Source organism: Hetaerina americana, unplaced genomic scaffold (genome assembly GCF_022747635.1).
Source record: "Hetaerina americana unplaced genomic scaffold, ioHetAmer1.1.p SCAF_7, whole genome shotgun sequence".
Classification (NCBI taxonomy): domain Eukaryota; kingdom Metazoa; phylum Arthropoda; class Insecta; order Odonata; family Calopterygidae; genus Hetaerina; species Hetaerina americana.
The window spans coordinates 26,092,614-26,108,172 of NW_027287316.1; the positions used below are offsets into that span (position 1 = coordinate 26,092,614).

Below are 15,559 nucleotides of genomic sequence, written 5' to 3' on the forward strand. Positions count from 1 at the left end.
CCTCAAGCCTGAATCTGTTGAACTTATACCTGAAATGGTTTCTTTTCATTGCATTTTGTTCTGCAGGGCCACTGATAGAAGAACTTACCTTTCACCTTGAATATCCTCACAGTTAACAGGGTGAAGAGAGGTTTCAGGAATGCCCCAATTAGTCTCTGCCAGGCACACTTTCATACTGGCAATAAGACTCACTCTTCCGACCCCATTACTGCTCCCTCTCCTGACGACACTCCAAACCACAACAACACCCCACTCGTCCAGACTGCAAACCTATTAAGGAATGAATTCTTGTACACTATCCCTACACATGGTCACAAAATAGCAGGCTACTCTTTTCTCTGCCAAATGCTATGACAAAAATCAATTGCGGAAAAGAGCTTCCAAAAAATAAAATGACTATAATAAGATCAGTTTAGCATGTCAGAATGTAATTTACAAGGGGTAAAACTTCCATTTTTATGAAATGTCACCAATATACCAACCCTTTTATAGTGTTTATCCCCTTTAGGAAGAAAATAACAAATAAGGCCTAATATAAGACAACATTTTTTCCTTGCTTTATAATATAGTAAATTTGAGAGTGCTGAATAACCTGAATTGCACTTGGGTATAATTGGATGAATGAATTAAAAGCATAAGGATGAATTACCAGCAGCTGAAGGAAGATATCAGCAAATAACTATGAATAGATATAAAAAGATAACAGGATTGCTTAGAGAGCTCCAACAAACCAAACCCTGTACTCATACCTCAGAGTGACACGCATTTACATATGTAAGTATTCACTTTAAGTAAGTAATACTTGAGCATGCAAATCAACATTAGATAAAGAAACCACAAAGCACACCACATCCTATATCATTCCTGCATATTGACATTCATTAATTAATTAGTTTAATTTTTGAAAATTTTAAGAAAGCATTCTTTTCAAAAAAATTAATCTTTAACCCAATTTTATCAACATTCCTAATTGACATTAAATTATAAATGCATCTAGAAAAAATGTGATAACCTGAAAATTCATGACAGCTGTCCTGGTGCAGATATTATTCATTACAAGACCTACAGTTGTTGGGTTCATATTAAAAGGTGGATTTTCATAATTTCCAAATAATCCCATCAAAATACACGTACTATTTACTTTTTAATTTGCATGGCATGAAAATTAGAGAAACCTCACGCTATCACAACAAGTTCAAGTAAAATATTGTCTTATTGATTATATGCAGTGGGTCTACAGATATTAAATAAGAAATGAACCTGTATGAATAAATGAACAAGATCAATAGATTATGAAAGCCAGTAAGAAACCAAACAATAAAATAAATCCAGGATTCATTTTAAAAATATAAAATAACTCAACTAGTAAAGGTTGAAAATGTAAGAAGTTAAAATCCCAGTAATAGTTTTTGTGCTTGTACTCCACATTAAGAAAAAACAAATTGCCTTGTATGCCACTCAATGCATACAGCATGTATCTGCACTAAAAACAATTCCACAAAAATTTGTAGCCTCTTAGTGTCAGTTTTATTCTATTTAATAAATTATTAACTATTTATACATGGGCTCATGTTTGTTCCTGGAATGTCATTCAAGGCTTTGACAAACATGCATTAGTATCTATTAATTTTTTATCAATTAAATTTGACAATTATTACCAAAAGCATGCTGGCAGAAGTAATCTAGGGTATAAGAGGAAATTTCATGAGTCCCTCTATTTACAAAAACAGAATGTCTAACATACACTTTTATGAGAGTATAGGAAAATGATGCGAAGGGAACTATTACAGAACCTTAGACAATTGGTAGATAAGACCACCCATATGAGGTAAGAGCGATACAGCGATATAGATAAACTTAAATACTCATTCCACCCTCACAAAACTCACATATCATCAAAATCATGTATCACCAAAAATTTGTCAAGAAAGATCATGTTGCCTTCCACCATTTCTTATTTGAACTCTTCTAATATCCCTTGATTTCTGGGAAAGCTTTTTTCTCCTTCCCAAAATTTTTACGTAATAATAAATTTCATCCCAAGCTCATCCATTGATGGTTGGGTTTTCAACTAATTTTGACCCTCAATAATTTTAATTGCCCTCTTGTTTACAGTGAATTCACTTCTTTTCTACCAACATTACTAGTTATGAGTGGGTAGAACCTATTGCACTAGTGGGTGGAATTAGAATTTGTTCTTTTGGCATCATAAAACTCAGACACTAAAATACTGAAATAATGACAACTTCACAATACTTTCTTTCAACATTGGAAAGAGTTAACACATTAAAGAGGAATAATAATAGGCATAAGTGTTGTTGATGAACAATGATTGTAAAGCAGGAAGAGATTGTGATCATTCAGTCTAACTTTAGTCATATAATATATGACTTAATTTACAATTGAATTTAATTAAAACAGGATATCTTCAGTCCTTAATTTTCAATTTGCATTTCCTTTCATCTGTGTTCTGCTCGTCTTTTTTTTTGCAATAATAACTCTAAAGCATGAAGCTACAAATTTCAATGCAAGAAATGTTACATTTGGAGTTAACACAACCAAAAGCTTTCACTCTAAACATGTACCTGGTTTGCAATTTTTTTTCTGTTGGAATTTATTTTCTCCATCTCTCCATCACCAAATTCAGAATACAGAATTGGCTCCAGACCAACGATTCTTCCAAGGTGAGTTTCATCTCCTTTTGCAAGCCAATGAAAAGAGGTTATGTTCTTTTACTTTCAAAAAAAGAAGCAGTCATGCAACATACACATGCAGTTTGACAAATAGCATAAAGCACTCTGGAGAGAAAAACAGTAATTTTTCATTGTTATTTTATGACTTCACATGAATGAAATGTCAGCAAATGTAGCCGTAGGAAGAAATTATAGTATGGGTATTCAATGAAAAGTTGAGAATGAATTTTTGGCCAATAGACAACCATTTAATGTTGAATGAAAATGTATATAAATTATAAAAGTGTGTGGCACTTTTACAAACATCACAAGGGGTATTTGAACTGTGGCAATGTCTTTCCTTTATGTTTCCCAAACCATCCATAACTTAAATTCACCACGACAGCAAACTAAATAATGCATGTCGAATAAAATATTACACATAAGCATCATTGGTATTTGACAGTGGTTTAAGTCACCACCCCACAACCTAATTAAACATGAGGGTACCCAAAAATAATCCAAATGGTTCTGCGGTTGGCATAGCTTACGTAGTACACATTTCTTATGCTAGGCAAGCATAGCACAAATCATTATGAGTTCTATGAAGGCATTGTTGTCATCTGGGAAGGCCTAGGGCGGTCACAACAATTAATTTTTCAAAAGCAGTTTCGCTTAACTTACTAATCTCTTCAATAGTCTGCCGTCAGTCTTTGAACACGATTACACAAACTTTTTCAAAATTTTCTTCAATTCTAGAAATTGACCCACATCCAGAACGAGGTTTGTTATCAAGTGACTTTCCACCTTCTTTGAAGCAAGAAAACCATTGGCACACTTGAATTTTTCCCATAGCACAATTCCTGTAAGCTGTTTTAACATCACAACAGCCTCTGCAGTGTTTTTCCCAAGAAGGAAAAAAATTTCACAGCGGCAAGCTGTTCACTTAAATCCGCCATGACAAAAAACGAGAAGCAAGAGAAACTGCTTTTACAAAACAAATTTTTGTGACTGACCTTGACCTTCACAGACAAAATTAATACCTTCCTAGAACTCATAAAGAGTTGCGCAATACTCACCTAGCGGAAGAATTGCATACTACATAAGGTCTGCCAGGTATTGAATCTAGGTATTACTACAGGTATACCTAGAATCCAGATATTTTTGGGTATCCACTCGTAAACACAATGACTTGATCATAAATTAGCAAATATTTATTTTTTGAAAATACAACTATTAATAAGTTATACCTACCATGTGTGGTAAACAATGGGCAAAGAGCTTTCTCAATTCCTTTATCTGGAATGGGTAAGTGAACATGAGAGCCTCCTTTCTCGTACATATCCCAAACACAAATAGACCTGTAATCGGATGACAAAAACAATTAAAAATACAACCAAAGTTAAAAAACTAAACCCATCTATCCACATAAAAATTACCCATAGAACAAACCACTGTTTTTCTTTTCATGTTCAACAGGAAAAAGTTTTTGAGCACGTGGATTCCATGAGAAATCCACATCAGAAATGCCTTTGATTTCCATCCATAGTGGAAATAAGGTGAAGTGGAAAGAGAAATTTTCTGTAACTCTCAGTATTTTCTCTTCTCTGAGCAAAAAAATACATATTTTTTGGAACGCAATGGGCATGAAATTTTTTTTATGAATCAAGTTCTTCAGAAAAGCCAAGTGTTTCAAATAGGACACACTCTGAAGTACCTATTTGGAAATTAGGTAGATTTTATGTGGTTATAAGGTGGATTTCATGTGGAAATAAGGATGGTCTCATGAGAAAATTCCCACATTTCCCCGTAAAAGTTAGCTGAATATCATGATCAAAAGTCACACGAGTTCCACCATTGTTTCCACAAATTTCCAAACTAATTTCCACATGAGTTCCACATTGATTCCATCAATTCATTCTCACTGGGCATAGGCTAATTCACGCAGTAAATCAAGCACATTCACTTCAACTACACTTGCAATATAAATGTTTCTCTAATTGATTACATTTTACATATTACGAGTATATAACCTTAATTTAAAAAAAGAAAATTCAAGGAAGAAAGGTAAAAATTCATTCTAGGTTAAGGAGCCAAGACATATTTGATTTTCTGAGGGCTGTTCAGAAAGTAACCTCTGTTTGCATGTAGCCAGCGAAGTAGTGGGGGGGAGCAAAAGGTGGCAGTACACCTCAAGCTGCAGTGTTTGGAGGGCCGTGCCTCTTGTTGGTTGTTTACAATAGCAAGTCAAAATGAACATTACAATTGGAAATCCAGCCAAATGTACAATTCTTTTAGTGATAAGGTTTTACTGGCAATAAACTTCAATTCTGCTGACATTCATTGGGGAAATAGTGCTGTGCACTGACTAAGTGATAAGTGACAGCATTGTGCACCAGTGGTGTTGCTAATTTAAGAGTGAACAGACAAATGTCCACGATGTCCAAGAACTGGAATCCATCAGTTCATCTGCCACAAGGCTAAGCCGACCATTGCGGTCCTCAACATAAACATTCATGTGGCCATTTTTAAAATGAATGCATCACTGCCTCACTCCACCTTCACTCATTATTCCATCCCCTAGTAGTAGTAGTATTTAGGGGAGGCGACCAACAGCTGAGGTCATTTGCGCCATAGGGGATGGACAGGAAAGGATGAAGGGTGGAGAGAAACCCGGCGTTGGCATTAGCCTACTCCGCACGAAAGGCACCAAGGGGTCCACAGCTTAAAGTCCCATCCGACGGGTGGCGTCCTCACTCAAAGTGCCCTCCACAAAGCACCTCAAGTAGGGATCGAGATACCTCTGAAAAATATTCAACACCGCCGGGATTTGAACCCGCGCCCTCTGGGTGGGAAGCCAGTACGTTAGCCCCCGCATCATCCCGATACCCCTTATTCCATCCCTATACACTTCACAAAGTTGCCTAAGAATTTCAATTGACTTGCGGTTTTTTGCCAGTGAAAACCTAATCACAGATCGTACTTCATAATTTGCAGAATTTTCTGTTGCGGTACACATTTTAACAGTTCCCAGTGAGCAAAGTAGAAGAACCACAGTCTGCACACTACTGCAGCATGTATAGGAGTGTGTACTGAGTGTAGGGACCTTTACACAACAAGATAATGTCTCTAGTCCTAAACACTGCTAGAAGGAAACGTTACTTTCTTGACAGCCCCCATACTTCCTTGTGATATTTCAGCAGGGTGAAGTTATGGTAAACTCTTTATTATAAAGCAAAGCATACTTTGAAAGATATTTGAAATCAATGTGGAATTACTCAAATTACATTTTCCCGCAATTTTGGAAAGACCAGCAAACACTAAATAAAACTTTGCAGCAATTTCAGAGTGTATAAATCATTTGCCTTGACTGGGATTTGAACCTGGATCCCTTGATGTCTGACCGAGTGCTTTAGACAGTTAAGCTACTGAGATTTTGGGGGCTTTAAAGGAACAAGATGTTGTGACAAATACCGCACATACAATGCCACAGGCATTTGAAGTCGTGCACAATGTGCTGCAGTCCACGAGGATAAAGCCAACTTTACGTAAACACTAGGGAGGTTTAATCTTTGACAAATTCGGAGAAACTGTGAGAGATGCCATAACAGCCACTTTTAACAGAGTCATCCACTAAATGGGCATTAAAGTTCAATAATTTCAGTGAGTAAAAATCTGGCCTATCGCTTTAGATCCAATGCCATCTAATTTTAAAAAATCACAATAGGAAGGCATGCCTTCCTCTTCCTCAAAAGCATAAAGCTTAGCTTCCTATCAGCACAGATAAGTTTAAATGTGTCTACAGTGAAATTCAAAGCCACAGTTTGCTCCCATTGGTTACAAAAATATTTTATATTTCAAAATCTTTCCTCAAAACCTTATGCCTGATAAAATTATTAACTTTCATGCAAACACTAAGGCATCATATTTCTGCTCTCTTTTGGTCACAAAAACTCCACTAACACAAAAAATACAATTTTCTGTTCAGTCAATAGCCAGAACGAAATAATATCCAATACGATCGGAATGGAAGCAACTCCTAATCTTAAATCACCAAACATTTTTGAACTTTTGTTTGTTTTCTGTGTCATGCCATCAGTCACCTATATGCTAAAGGAAGCTGGAAGAAACCTTATACCCAGACCTATGGTGATAGTATAACTTGCTACTTGTAAAACAGTTTATTCTCTCCCTAACTTTTTCAATTAGACAGATTAGGAGGATGAAAGAGGAAACAAAGTGACTATGCCATCGACACTGAGCTCTCAGAGGGAAGAGGCTGAACACAGTAGGCGATTTCAGTGGTATCTTGATCCCTACTTGAGTTGCTTTGTGGAGGGCACTTTGAGTGAGTACGCTATCTGTCGGATGGGGCATTAAGCTACAAACCCCTTAGTGCCTTTCATTAAAAGTAGGCTAATGCTGATGCCAGGTTTCTCTCCACCCTTCATCCTTTCCTGTCCATCCCTAATGGCGAAAAAGACCTTAGCTGTAGGTTGCTTCCCATAAATACTTCTATAACCACAGTAGGCGAGACAGGAGGTAGAAATAAAAATCATCCAGAGGAAAGTATAAATGATGAAAATTAATAGCAATAACAGGCAGCCATGCTTGTCTGAAGGCCTCAACAAGGTTTGAGGAAATTCTTTAACAAATTAGAAACTCTTAATGACTATTTTGCAAAAAAGATATTATTTCTGCATGCATTTATTATGGCAAATTTTAAATACCTACCCATCTTCACTACCAGCAAACAAAAGCTGTCCATAGTCATCAATTCCCTCTTGAAAGCAAGCCCTGGCCACAAAACCCTGGCAGCATAGTAGTTTGTATGGATGGGATGGTTCACTAACACTCCAAACAGACAGCAAACTAGACTGAGACCCTACTTTTACACCATTTACATCAGTATCTGCCATATGAATTCTTGTGTTTTCCTTTAAAAAATTAACACAGTATATTTTCAAAAGTAAACACTTGATAATGGCAAAAACTCAACTTGGATAAAGAAATATTGTTGACAAACAAGAAAATTTCAGATTCCTTCAATTTGTACAAATGAGTTGAGAATGAGAGATGAAATTCAATGACATTCTCTCAAATGAGAGAGAATATCATTTCACCGTATTTATTGCTAAAATATTACCGAACAGACCAAATATATAAAAGGGTTATTAATGGGATACTAAAACAACAATATTTAGAGGCAAATAATTTTAAGAAGAAAATTGTGACTTCCTTCAACTTGAATTTAAGATTATGCTTCCTGCGAGGAAAAAGTAATTTTTGTGCACTCATATTTGTTCAATACGCAGCTTATCTCACTTCATCACTAAGGGCCAACTTGTCATGCATACATTAATTTCTCAGCATGCAATAAAAATAATCTTTAATGACACATTTTGCCACAAGCATTTAAATGCAGCATTACACTTTCTTAATTCAATGGGCTCCCATTCTAGATTTTTTAATGCTGATTGTTTTAGATTTTACCAAGTTAGCCTTTTTAGAGTCACACAGCATTCTTCTGGATTAGTTAAATTCTTGCATAATTACTTATTTGGAGGATCTGAGTTGCAAACTTTTAGAAATTTAGTGGCAACAAGAAGATGAGCATTCCCATCATGATTTATGGCCACAAATTCTGAAATTCATCACAAGTGTAACATGTTACTTGAAAAAATGGAATTAGGACTCACCATCAATTGCATATTTAAAATAATAACTGCACCAAATACTAGTTACTTTTTTGATATGTTTCTCATTTCAGAGTACAAGTGTAATAATGAAACTAGTGATGATACTCACAGGATTTCTAGATGGGCCATGGCAGCATAACAGCAAGTTTGAGCGGGTTTTACAGAAGCATACACTTGTCACTGGTCTTGAAGCAAGTAAAGACTTCCAAGACGAGTCTGATGACCCACTTTGACCAAGTTTAATAGAAATTTTGGACAATGGCGAACTCTGTGAGCTTCCTTCAAGGCTGAAGGACCCAGAATTGTTCCACTGCTCCTCTAGGAGGATAGCCATAACCTAAACATTAAACAAGAAGACTTAAGGAACTCCAAAAAAGAGTATTATTGGAACAATGGCAATTCTGAAAAACAATCACGAAACATTAACCCAGGCAAGGTATCCGAGTCTGTAAACCCGACTGTAAATTATACAAGGGCTAGAAATAATGCATATACCAATTTCACATCAAAGATTGGTAAATACAACTATTTTAGACTTTAGTGATAAAAATATCACCTAGTGACCCCATGAAGTCCTTACACTAATTGCATGTTACTATGTTTTAAACAGAGTACATACACATTTTTGGCATATGGGTTAACACCATATACACTAGACCTCAGACTGAATATTCCAGAAATGACCCAATGAGGGTGAATTGTATTTATGAAATGACTTCACATTAGAGCACATATGCACCATGACACTTAGCATCCTTGACATATCTGCTTCCAATACTTCCTAAAAGATAGTTTTGCCTCAAATAGAACAAATGTGATAAACTGTTGTTAATATGGGTGACTAGCGAACTCTCAAAATTTACACTACCACTTAAATGAAGTTGTCTCAGATGTTTTTCAGATTTCTGTATGCAACCCTTAAAGAGTTGATGATCCTCACATCTTACTCATGAAGTTGACGAAAATCACTTTCCCTTCTCACAAATTATATTCTCATTAATGGCATCACATTTCAATTCCTTTCCGTTCATATATTTGAGAAGCAACCATCCAGCATCGTTGAGAATACGTAACCATTGGGTAGATACTCATGCTTCTCTATTTGAAGCATCTATCACCTTAGTTTTATTCCTGTGCTTCAAGAAAAGGCCAATCGTTGATGTCGAACGATTGTTGATGGGCATACTATATCAGCCTCACTCACTCATTGCTCCCGATTTTCAATGATCTTACTTTTTTATTTCTACTTTTACTTTTTTTAATCTCTTAAGGCTTTCTTTTCACAGATTTTTTTGTCAGGGTAATTTTTAAAACAATGTAAAAAATATTATTAAACTTTGCACAAAAAAATCACACATAATATGTTTGAACACAGGTTTGGAAAAATGTGTGATCAATTGAGACGCTAAGATGCTAGCTGAACAAGTGCTAGAGACAAACTGCAGTGTAAGGCATGCAATGAATACAGGAATTCCTCTCTCTTTATCACTCGTTATGCAAAAAGTCGCTTGATAATTGAGCCATTACCGGGACCAATACTTTCGCTCATTAGCGAATTACTTGCTCTGCGAGGTGCTCATTAAGTGAGGTTCCACTGTACCTGAATTAAGGCACTCATTCATAATTTTATATAAATTTAATAAGTACATTATTTAATATAATTTTAAAATGTGAAATATACTTATTTCACACGGTTATAATAGACATAACTTTACTTAGTGAAAATTCAAGATTGTACATCTGTTATTATTACTTTCATCAATGCTATAAAAAGTGCCACACTATAAAATAGTTAATCTGTTACTTCTGATGAGATGCAGACCTCATCTCATGCGGATGGGGGTGAATTAGTTACTGATATGAAATAGTGGCAGCAATTGCCCTGTATGACAACATATAATGTTGGTTTAGTTCAAGTCCTGTGCCTCATAATGAACAATCATCACATTATACACGGGAAAACAGCTAAACCAATCACGTAGCCGGAAAAAAACAAATGACTGGCGAAAGACAAATTTTAGCAATGGATCACTGATATGGATATATATTCATCATAAGATACCAATTAAAAGAATGCAACATAGATAGCAAATGACTTATTTGCTGCATCGTAAAACTATGCATTTTCCTTGCCTTAACGGCTGAATATGAACGGCTAATGAATGTGAGGGATAATGAGGAAGTATGGATAGCATAAAAATGTTTAAAACATCAAATACTACAGACAACATTTGATTGTGTGAAATTAAACACTTTTAAAGTAAGCCCAGGTATTTCAAACTTGCATTTTTTAAAAAGGATATCAAAGTTTCGAAGCATTTGATTATCTTTCCAATTGTGATTTTATTAAAATTTCAATTTTAATTCTATTAAAACTTCAAAGAGAGTATCATGGATAATCCATACATGGATAAACAAGAGTTTGCTGTAATAGTGACAGAAAATAAAAAGCTGTTCTATGGATGAAATATGTCTATTATACATTACCTCTCCAGCTGATTCCATGAATCTTCCTAAACGGGCCCATGAACCACTGTCCAGTAGAAGCGGATGTGATTTTGTGCCCTCCTTGTCATTTAAAGTGATAACTGGAGGTTTCTGGGTCCAGACATCTACCATGGGGATGTAATCTGTCTGAGTTCCCTCTGAGTGTGAATCTTCATTGGTCTGGGTAGAAATCTATGCAAATGATACCACATAATCATACTTTAGGCCAGATAAAATAGAAATTTTTTCACCTGGATCTTACCTAGAATGCTACCTGGCATATATACATGTATATACACAGAAAGAGCAAGACAGGCAAGTTTCTGCCCTCTCATGTGACAATTGAGCTTGGAAACATGGGAACATGAATACTATATAAAAGCAAGTTGTACACAATGAAATCTCCTATTCATAATCCTTCATATAAAAATAATCATCATGAAAAATGACCAATTATGAATGCATCTGATGCTACATTCATCATTATTTACAAGCTACTTGTATCATTTTCTGCTCATAATTATAGGGATATTAAACTATGGAGTATTCTATTCATATGTTGTCAAATAATTGTTAAGTATATACATAATTTTACACCATAATATGCGTTTAATAAAGTGCCCTTAATTTTCCATATTACAGGCAACTCCTTCAGAGAAATTGGATGTTCAGATAACAATTCATAATATAAAGATTTAAACAATGATATACAGTTTTTGTAAGGTTTTTAGTCATTCTAAAATATCCTACAAAAAATACAACTTTACCTCTAGTAGGCCAAGATTTAACTGAAATATTGTTTCTTTTCTTCATACTTGAATGTAATAAAAATGACTTTGAAAATAGAGTTAAACAATCCTTTAAAATCTATCCATTCAAAACTGTAAGGTTTTCCATAACCCTCCAAGATTTTATCTAAAATACAAGGACCATCATTAACTGTCTTGGGCTAAACACAAAAAATTCAAAATTTCTCCAAATTGGGTTAACATAATAAATAATTAATAATTTGATGCCTCTATACTTTCGTGCCTGCATTTTTCTTGCCATCACCATCACCAACACCATCATTAAATTTTTGAGAGCACAAACCTGCTTTGTATTTAGATGGCCACGACATTTCATGAAGGCATCATATGGAATTGGTGGCAGCTCAAAGAGCGAGTATGAAATTTCATCCAGAGTGATCATCTGCAGCAACTTCCGACCACGCTCCAAAGCCTTCTTTGCAACCTGAATAGAAAAATTGAACAAATCACTAAAAAATGTTACAATAAACACCAAAATTGATTTCCTCAATAAAAGGCCAGGCATGCTGCTGAATGAAATGTGAAAATAATTATATGAGGCAACCACTCTCAATTCACATATTTATATTTAAAATGAACTCTTTTATGCGGTTTTAACAGAGGAAAATTAGCTATTTTATATTGTCAACATAATTTCAATAAGTTCTTTTTTCTTATTTCATTTTTCCACCTTCAGAAGCTCCCATAGAAAATTATTTTATTCATAATGTCAACATAAAAGCTTCATTACGTGTATTTGATGATTGTGCTATCGTGCATTCAACAGATCTCTTAAGATGAATACAGACATAAAGCGCAAGGTAACAGTTTCCTCACATTATTCATTAATTCAACTGCAAGTAAAAGGTTAGTGGGAAATGTGGAAGGGTAAGATTAACAAGTGGAAAAAGTTTCCTTGGCAAGGATTTGGATCTTGGACTTACCAGGCCAATGCTCTACCAATTTAGCCATCAAGGAAATGTAATTACCACTGAAATCTTTAGGGGTTTCATGCAACCAAGGGGTATGTTGCTCGTGAGCCGTGGAAACCTATGCAATCCCCAAAACAAGCAATCATATCTCACAACTGATGATGATATGCACTGACATTAAAACATTTTACATCACTAAAAAATGAATGAGTGCAATTTATCTGTTCTATTCAAGTTTATTACGTGACTACAAAAGAGAAGCGAGTTTGTTTCCCACACACTGTTTAGCTGGCATCGAATACAATACCATTAAGTGCATTACCTCCTTCTCTGGGGTTTCTCTTTTTGAAAAGTAGACTTCACAACTGATGCAACTAGACAATGGTTTGATGACTCCCCGCTCTGGCAATCCCCATTTCTTGACCACTGCTTCAGCCACTTCCTCCCTCTCATCAAAACCCTCATCTGCATCCACCCTCGAGAGCTTCAGAGGGGAGGCATCCTCCTCGGAACGCTTTTTCCTTCCCGAGTCATACAACCCAGAGTCCATCTTCCTTTCATCATCTTCCTCATCTTCTTTCAATGTTGAGCTACCCTCTGCCTCAGAGCTTTTCTTCTCAACTGCCTTCACTGCATCTCCTTTGGCTGCATTCTCATCTTCTTCATCACTTGACCCATCACTCTCGGAACCAGAAGGTTCACTTTTGTCACTTGAAACTAAACTGGTGCCTTCTTCTTGATCATCATCTTCATCATCTGTATATTCCTCAAAGTCAGACTCATAATCCTTAAAAAGAAATTTTTTTTAATGTTCAACACAATGATATATTGGTAATGTTCATCGTTTGCAAGCATTTCAAATTGCCATATATACCGTTCCACTAAAGAAGAAAAAATTATGGGCTCAAAAAAGGACAGAGCACATCTACAGAGGAGAGGGGAATCCTTATCCACAACCAGGGCTAAAAAATTCTGTTAGGGAACAATATATTGTTCAAAAACTCTTCCTGGTAATCATAGGTAGTTAAAGAAAGTGAAACTGCCTCAAAATTAGAATTCATATATTTATGAATATCAAGGCTAACCATGAGAAAAGCTATTCTTTCTCAACCATCAATCATGCATTGGTAATGATACATGGATCAATTAATCTATGCAAACCCTTAACACCATTCCAGTTAGAAGAAGGCACGTTCAAGAAAAGGTAAATTTTATGCTACATAAAGAAGCATTCTCTCTTAATAATTATTTATAGTATAATACAGGGAATACTACCAATACTACTGAAATTACCACTATTATGATGTAAGAAATTAGAAGAAGAGAAAGTAAAGGGGAAATCCTTGCATTTATTTCCCCTCTGTAACAAACTGTATGTACATTGCTTTATACATGCCCCTCTGTTCCCGAAACTTCCAATATTCCTTGCCTTGACTCCCTCTCTACAATTCCCCATGACTTTGTTGGCATCCCCTTCCTCACAAACCACCTACTCTTCTGGGTTACTCCACATCAAATCAAGCAAACACACAGCCTCAACACAACCAAACTTGACCAAACTCATAATTACGAGAGTATCTGAAGTCAACATAATTCACATCATTTACAATTGCCATGTCAAAATGACATATCATATTAAAAGTAATTTAAAATTATTCTGTTCATCCTTCCTATTTTGATTAAACCTGACCCCTTTTGACTGCTTCAGTTAAACTATTATGCATAGAAAAAATAGGCAATAATTTCCTCTATGCATACTATCATAATTTTGAGTGCTGTTCAGACTGAGGATAGCTTGAAAGGTGTTAAATTTGATGGCATGAAATTTAAAAAAATAATGATTAAAAAATCACCCCCAGCTGTCATATATGCACAAACTGTACAAAGTTTTTCCCTCAATATACTTTATTGAAATGAGGATCAGTCTTATACATCTGTACGTCTTCTTTGTCATCAAATATGGTAATTTTTTTGGGTTGATTTGACATGAAATGACCCTATTTTCATTTACATGTTTGATGATTCCACTCTCACCATGATCAAATCAGCATAGCAAACTTCCTGCACACCTGTCCATTACTGACACACCCCACCCAAATTTTTTCATGATTCACTAATTTCTCATCCAATCCCTCCTATTTTTACAACAGGCACTCGGCGAGAAACCCATACCCACTGCATTCAGTGGACATTCATGCTCATCCTAACATACCAATGTTTCACTCCCACTTCACAATACGAGGAAGAGCACAATTTTGTCAACTGCCAGGGTCAGGGTGCATTCAAGACAATAAGTATTTCTTAGAGTTCGCATTGTTTCCCTGGGTTCATGTGAATGTTGGTATTCAAATGGTTGTGACTGTAGCTCATTATTCATCAGTGGTTGGTAATACTAAAAACATGAAGTGTAAGTTGTAAAATACATTTAGAGAAGACTTGAATGAGTTTGACCATGGTGAAAGAATAACAATAATAGGGCACATGAATGATTGGGCTGATGTTAGTGAGGACACCTCTGGTAAATTTACTGGACATAAATTTCACACACCCAAAGGAGAAAACTGGATTGGTTGCATGGAAAAAGAATTATTACCTCATTTGTGATTTCAGCATAAATCTATTCATTTATCATGCAAATCAAAGGGGAGGTTCTAAGAGTATGATTGCTTTTCCTTTAAATGTTTAAATGATGAAAGGCTGAGGGGATGAATGAAGGGCATGACAGTAATGAGAGTTGCTGAACACAGAGCAGACTACTATTTGGCAGTCTTAAAAACAGATCTGGGGAAAAATGGCTGGCAAGGAATGTCGCAGTGAAACAGCAAAGGAAAAAAAGTTGAAGACTGCATGAAACATATGTATTAATGCAAAATTCATACATGCTTGAGGATAGGATGAATTTGAATCGGGCAGAACAGGCTCCTATTGCTATAAACGACGCGATTTCATGGAACTACGTACGTAATTCACTGAACTCATTA

The 15,559-nt window shown here is 35.6% G+C and overlaps 1 protein-coding gene across 1 annotated transcript in view; it reads right to left on the bottom strand.

Moving 5' to 3' along the window:
• The window catches only part of LOC139696394 (cytoplasmic dynein 2 intermediate chain 1-like), a 32,414-nt gene that overhangs the window by 15,267 nt on the left and 1,588 nt on the right, over positions 1-15,559 (bottom strand). Inside the window, exons 3-10 of the mRNA XM_071595141.1 lie at positions 12,901-13,365; positions 11,951-12,091; positions 10,859-11,050; positions 8,481-8,708; positions 7,407-7,609; positions 3,927-4,033; positions 2,586-2,698; positions 89-270 (exon numbers count right to left, since the gene is read on the bottom strand). Of these exons, the coding sequence (XP_071451242.1) occupies positions 89-270; positions 2,586-2,698; positions 3,927-4,033; positions 7,407-7,609; positions 8,481-8,708; positions 10,859-11,050; positions 11,951-12,091; positions 12,901-13,365 (1,631 nt within the window). The remainder of the gene's footprint in view (positions 1-88; positions 271-2,585; positions 2,699-3,926; positions 4,034-7,406; positions 7,610-8,480; positions 8,709-10,858; positions 11,051-11,950; positions 12,092-12,900; positions 13,366-15,559) is intronic.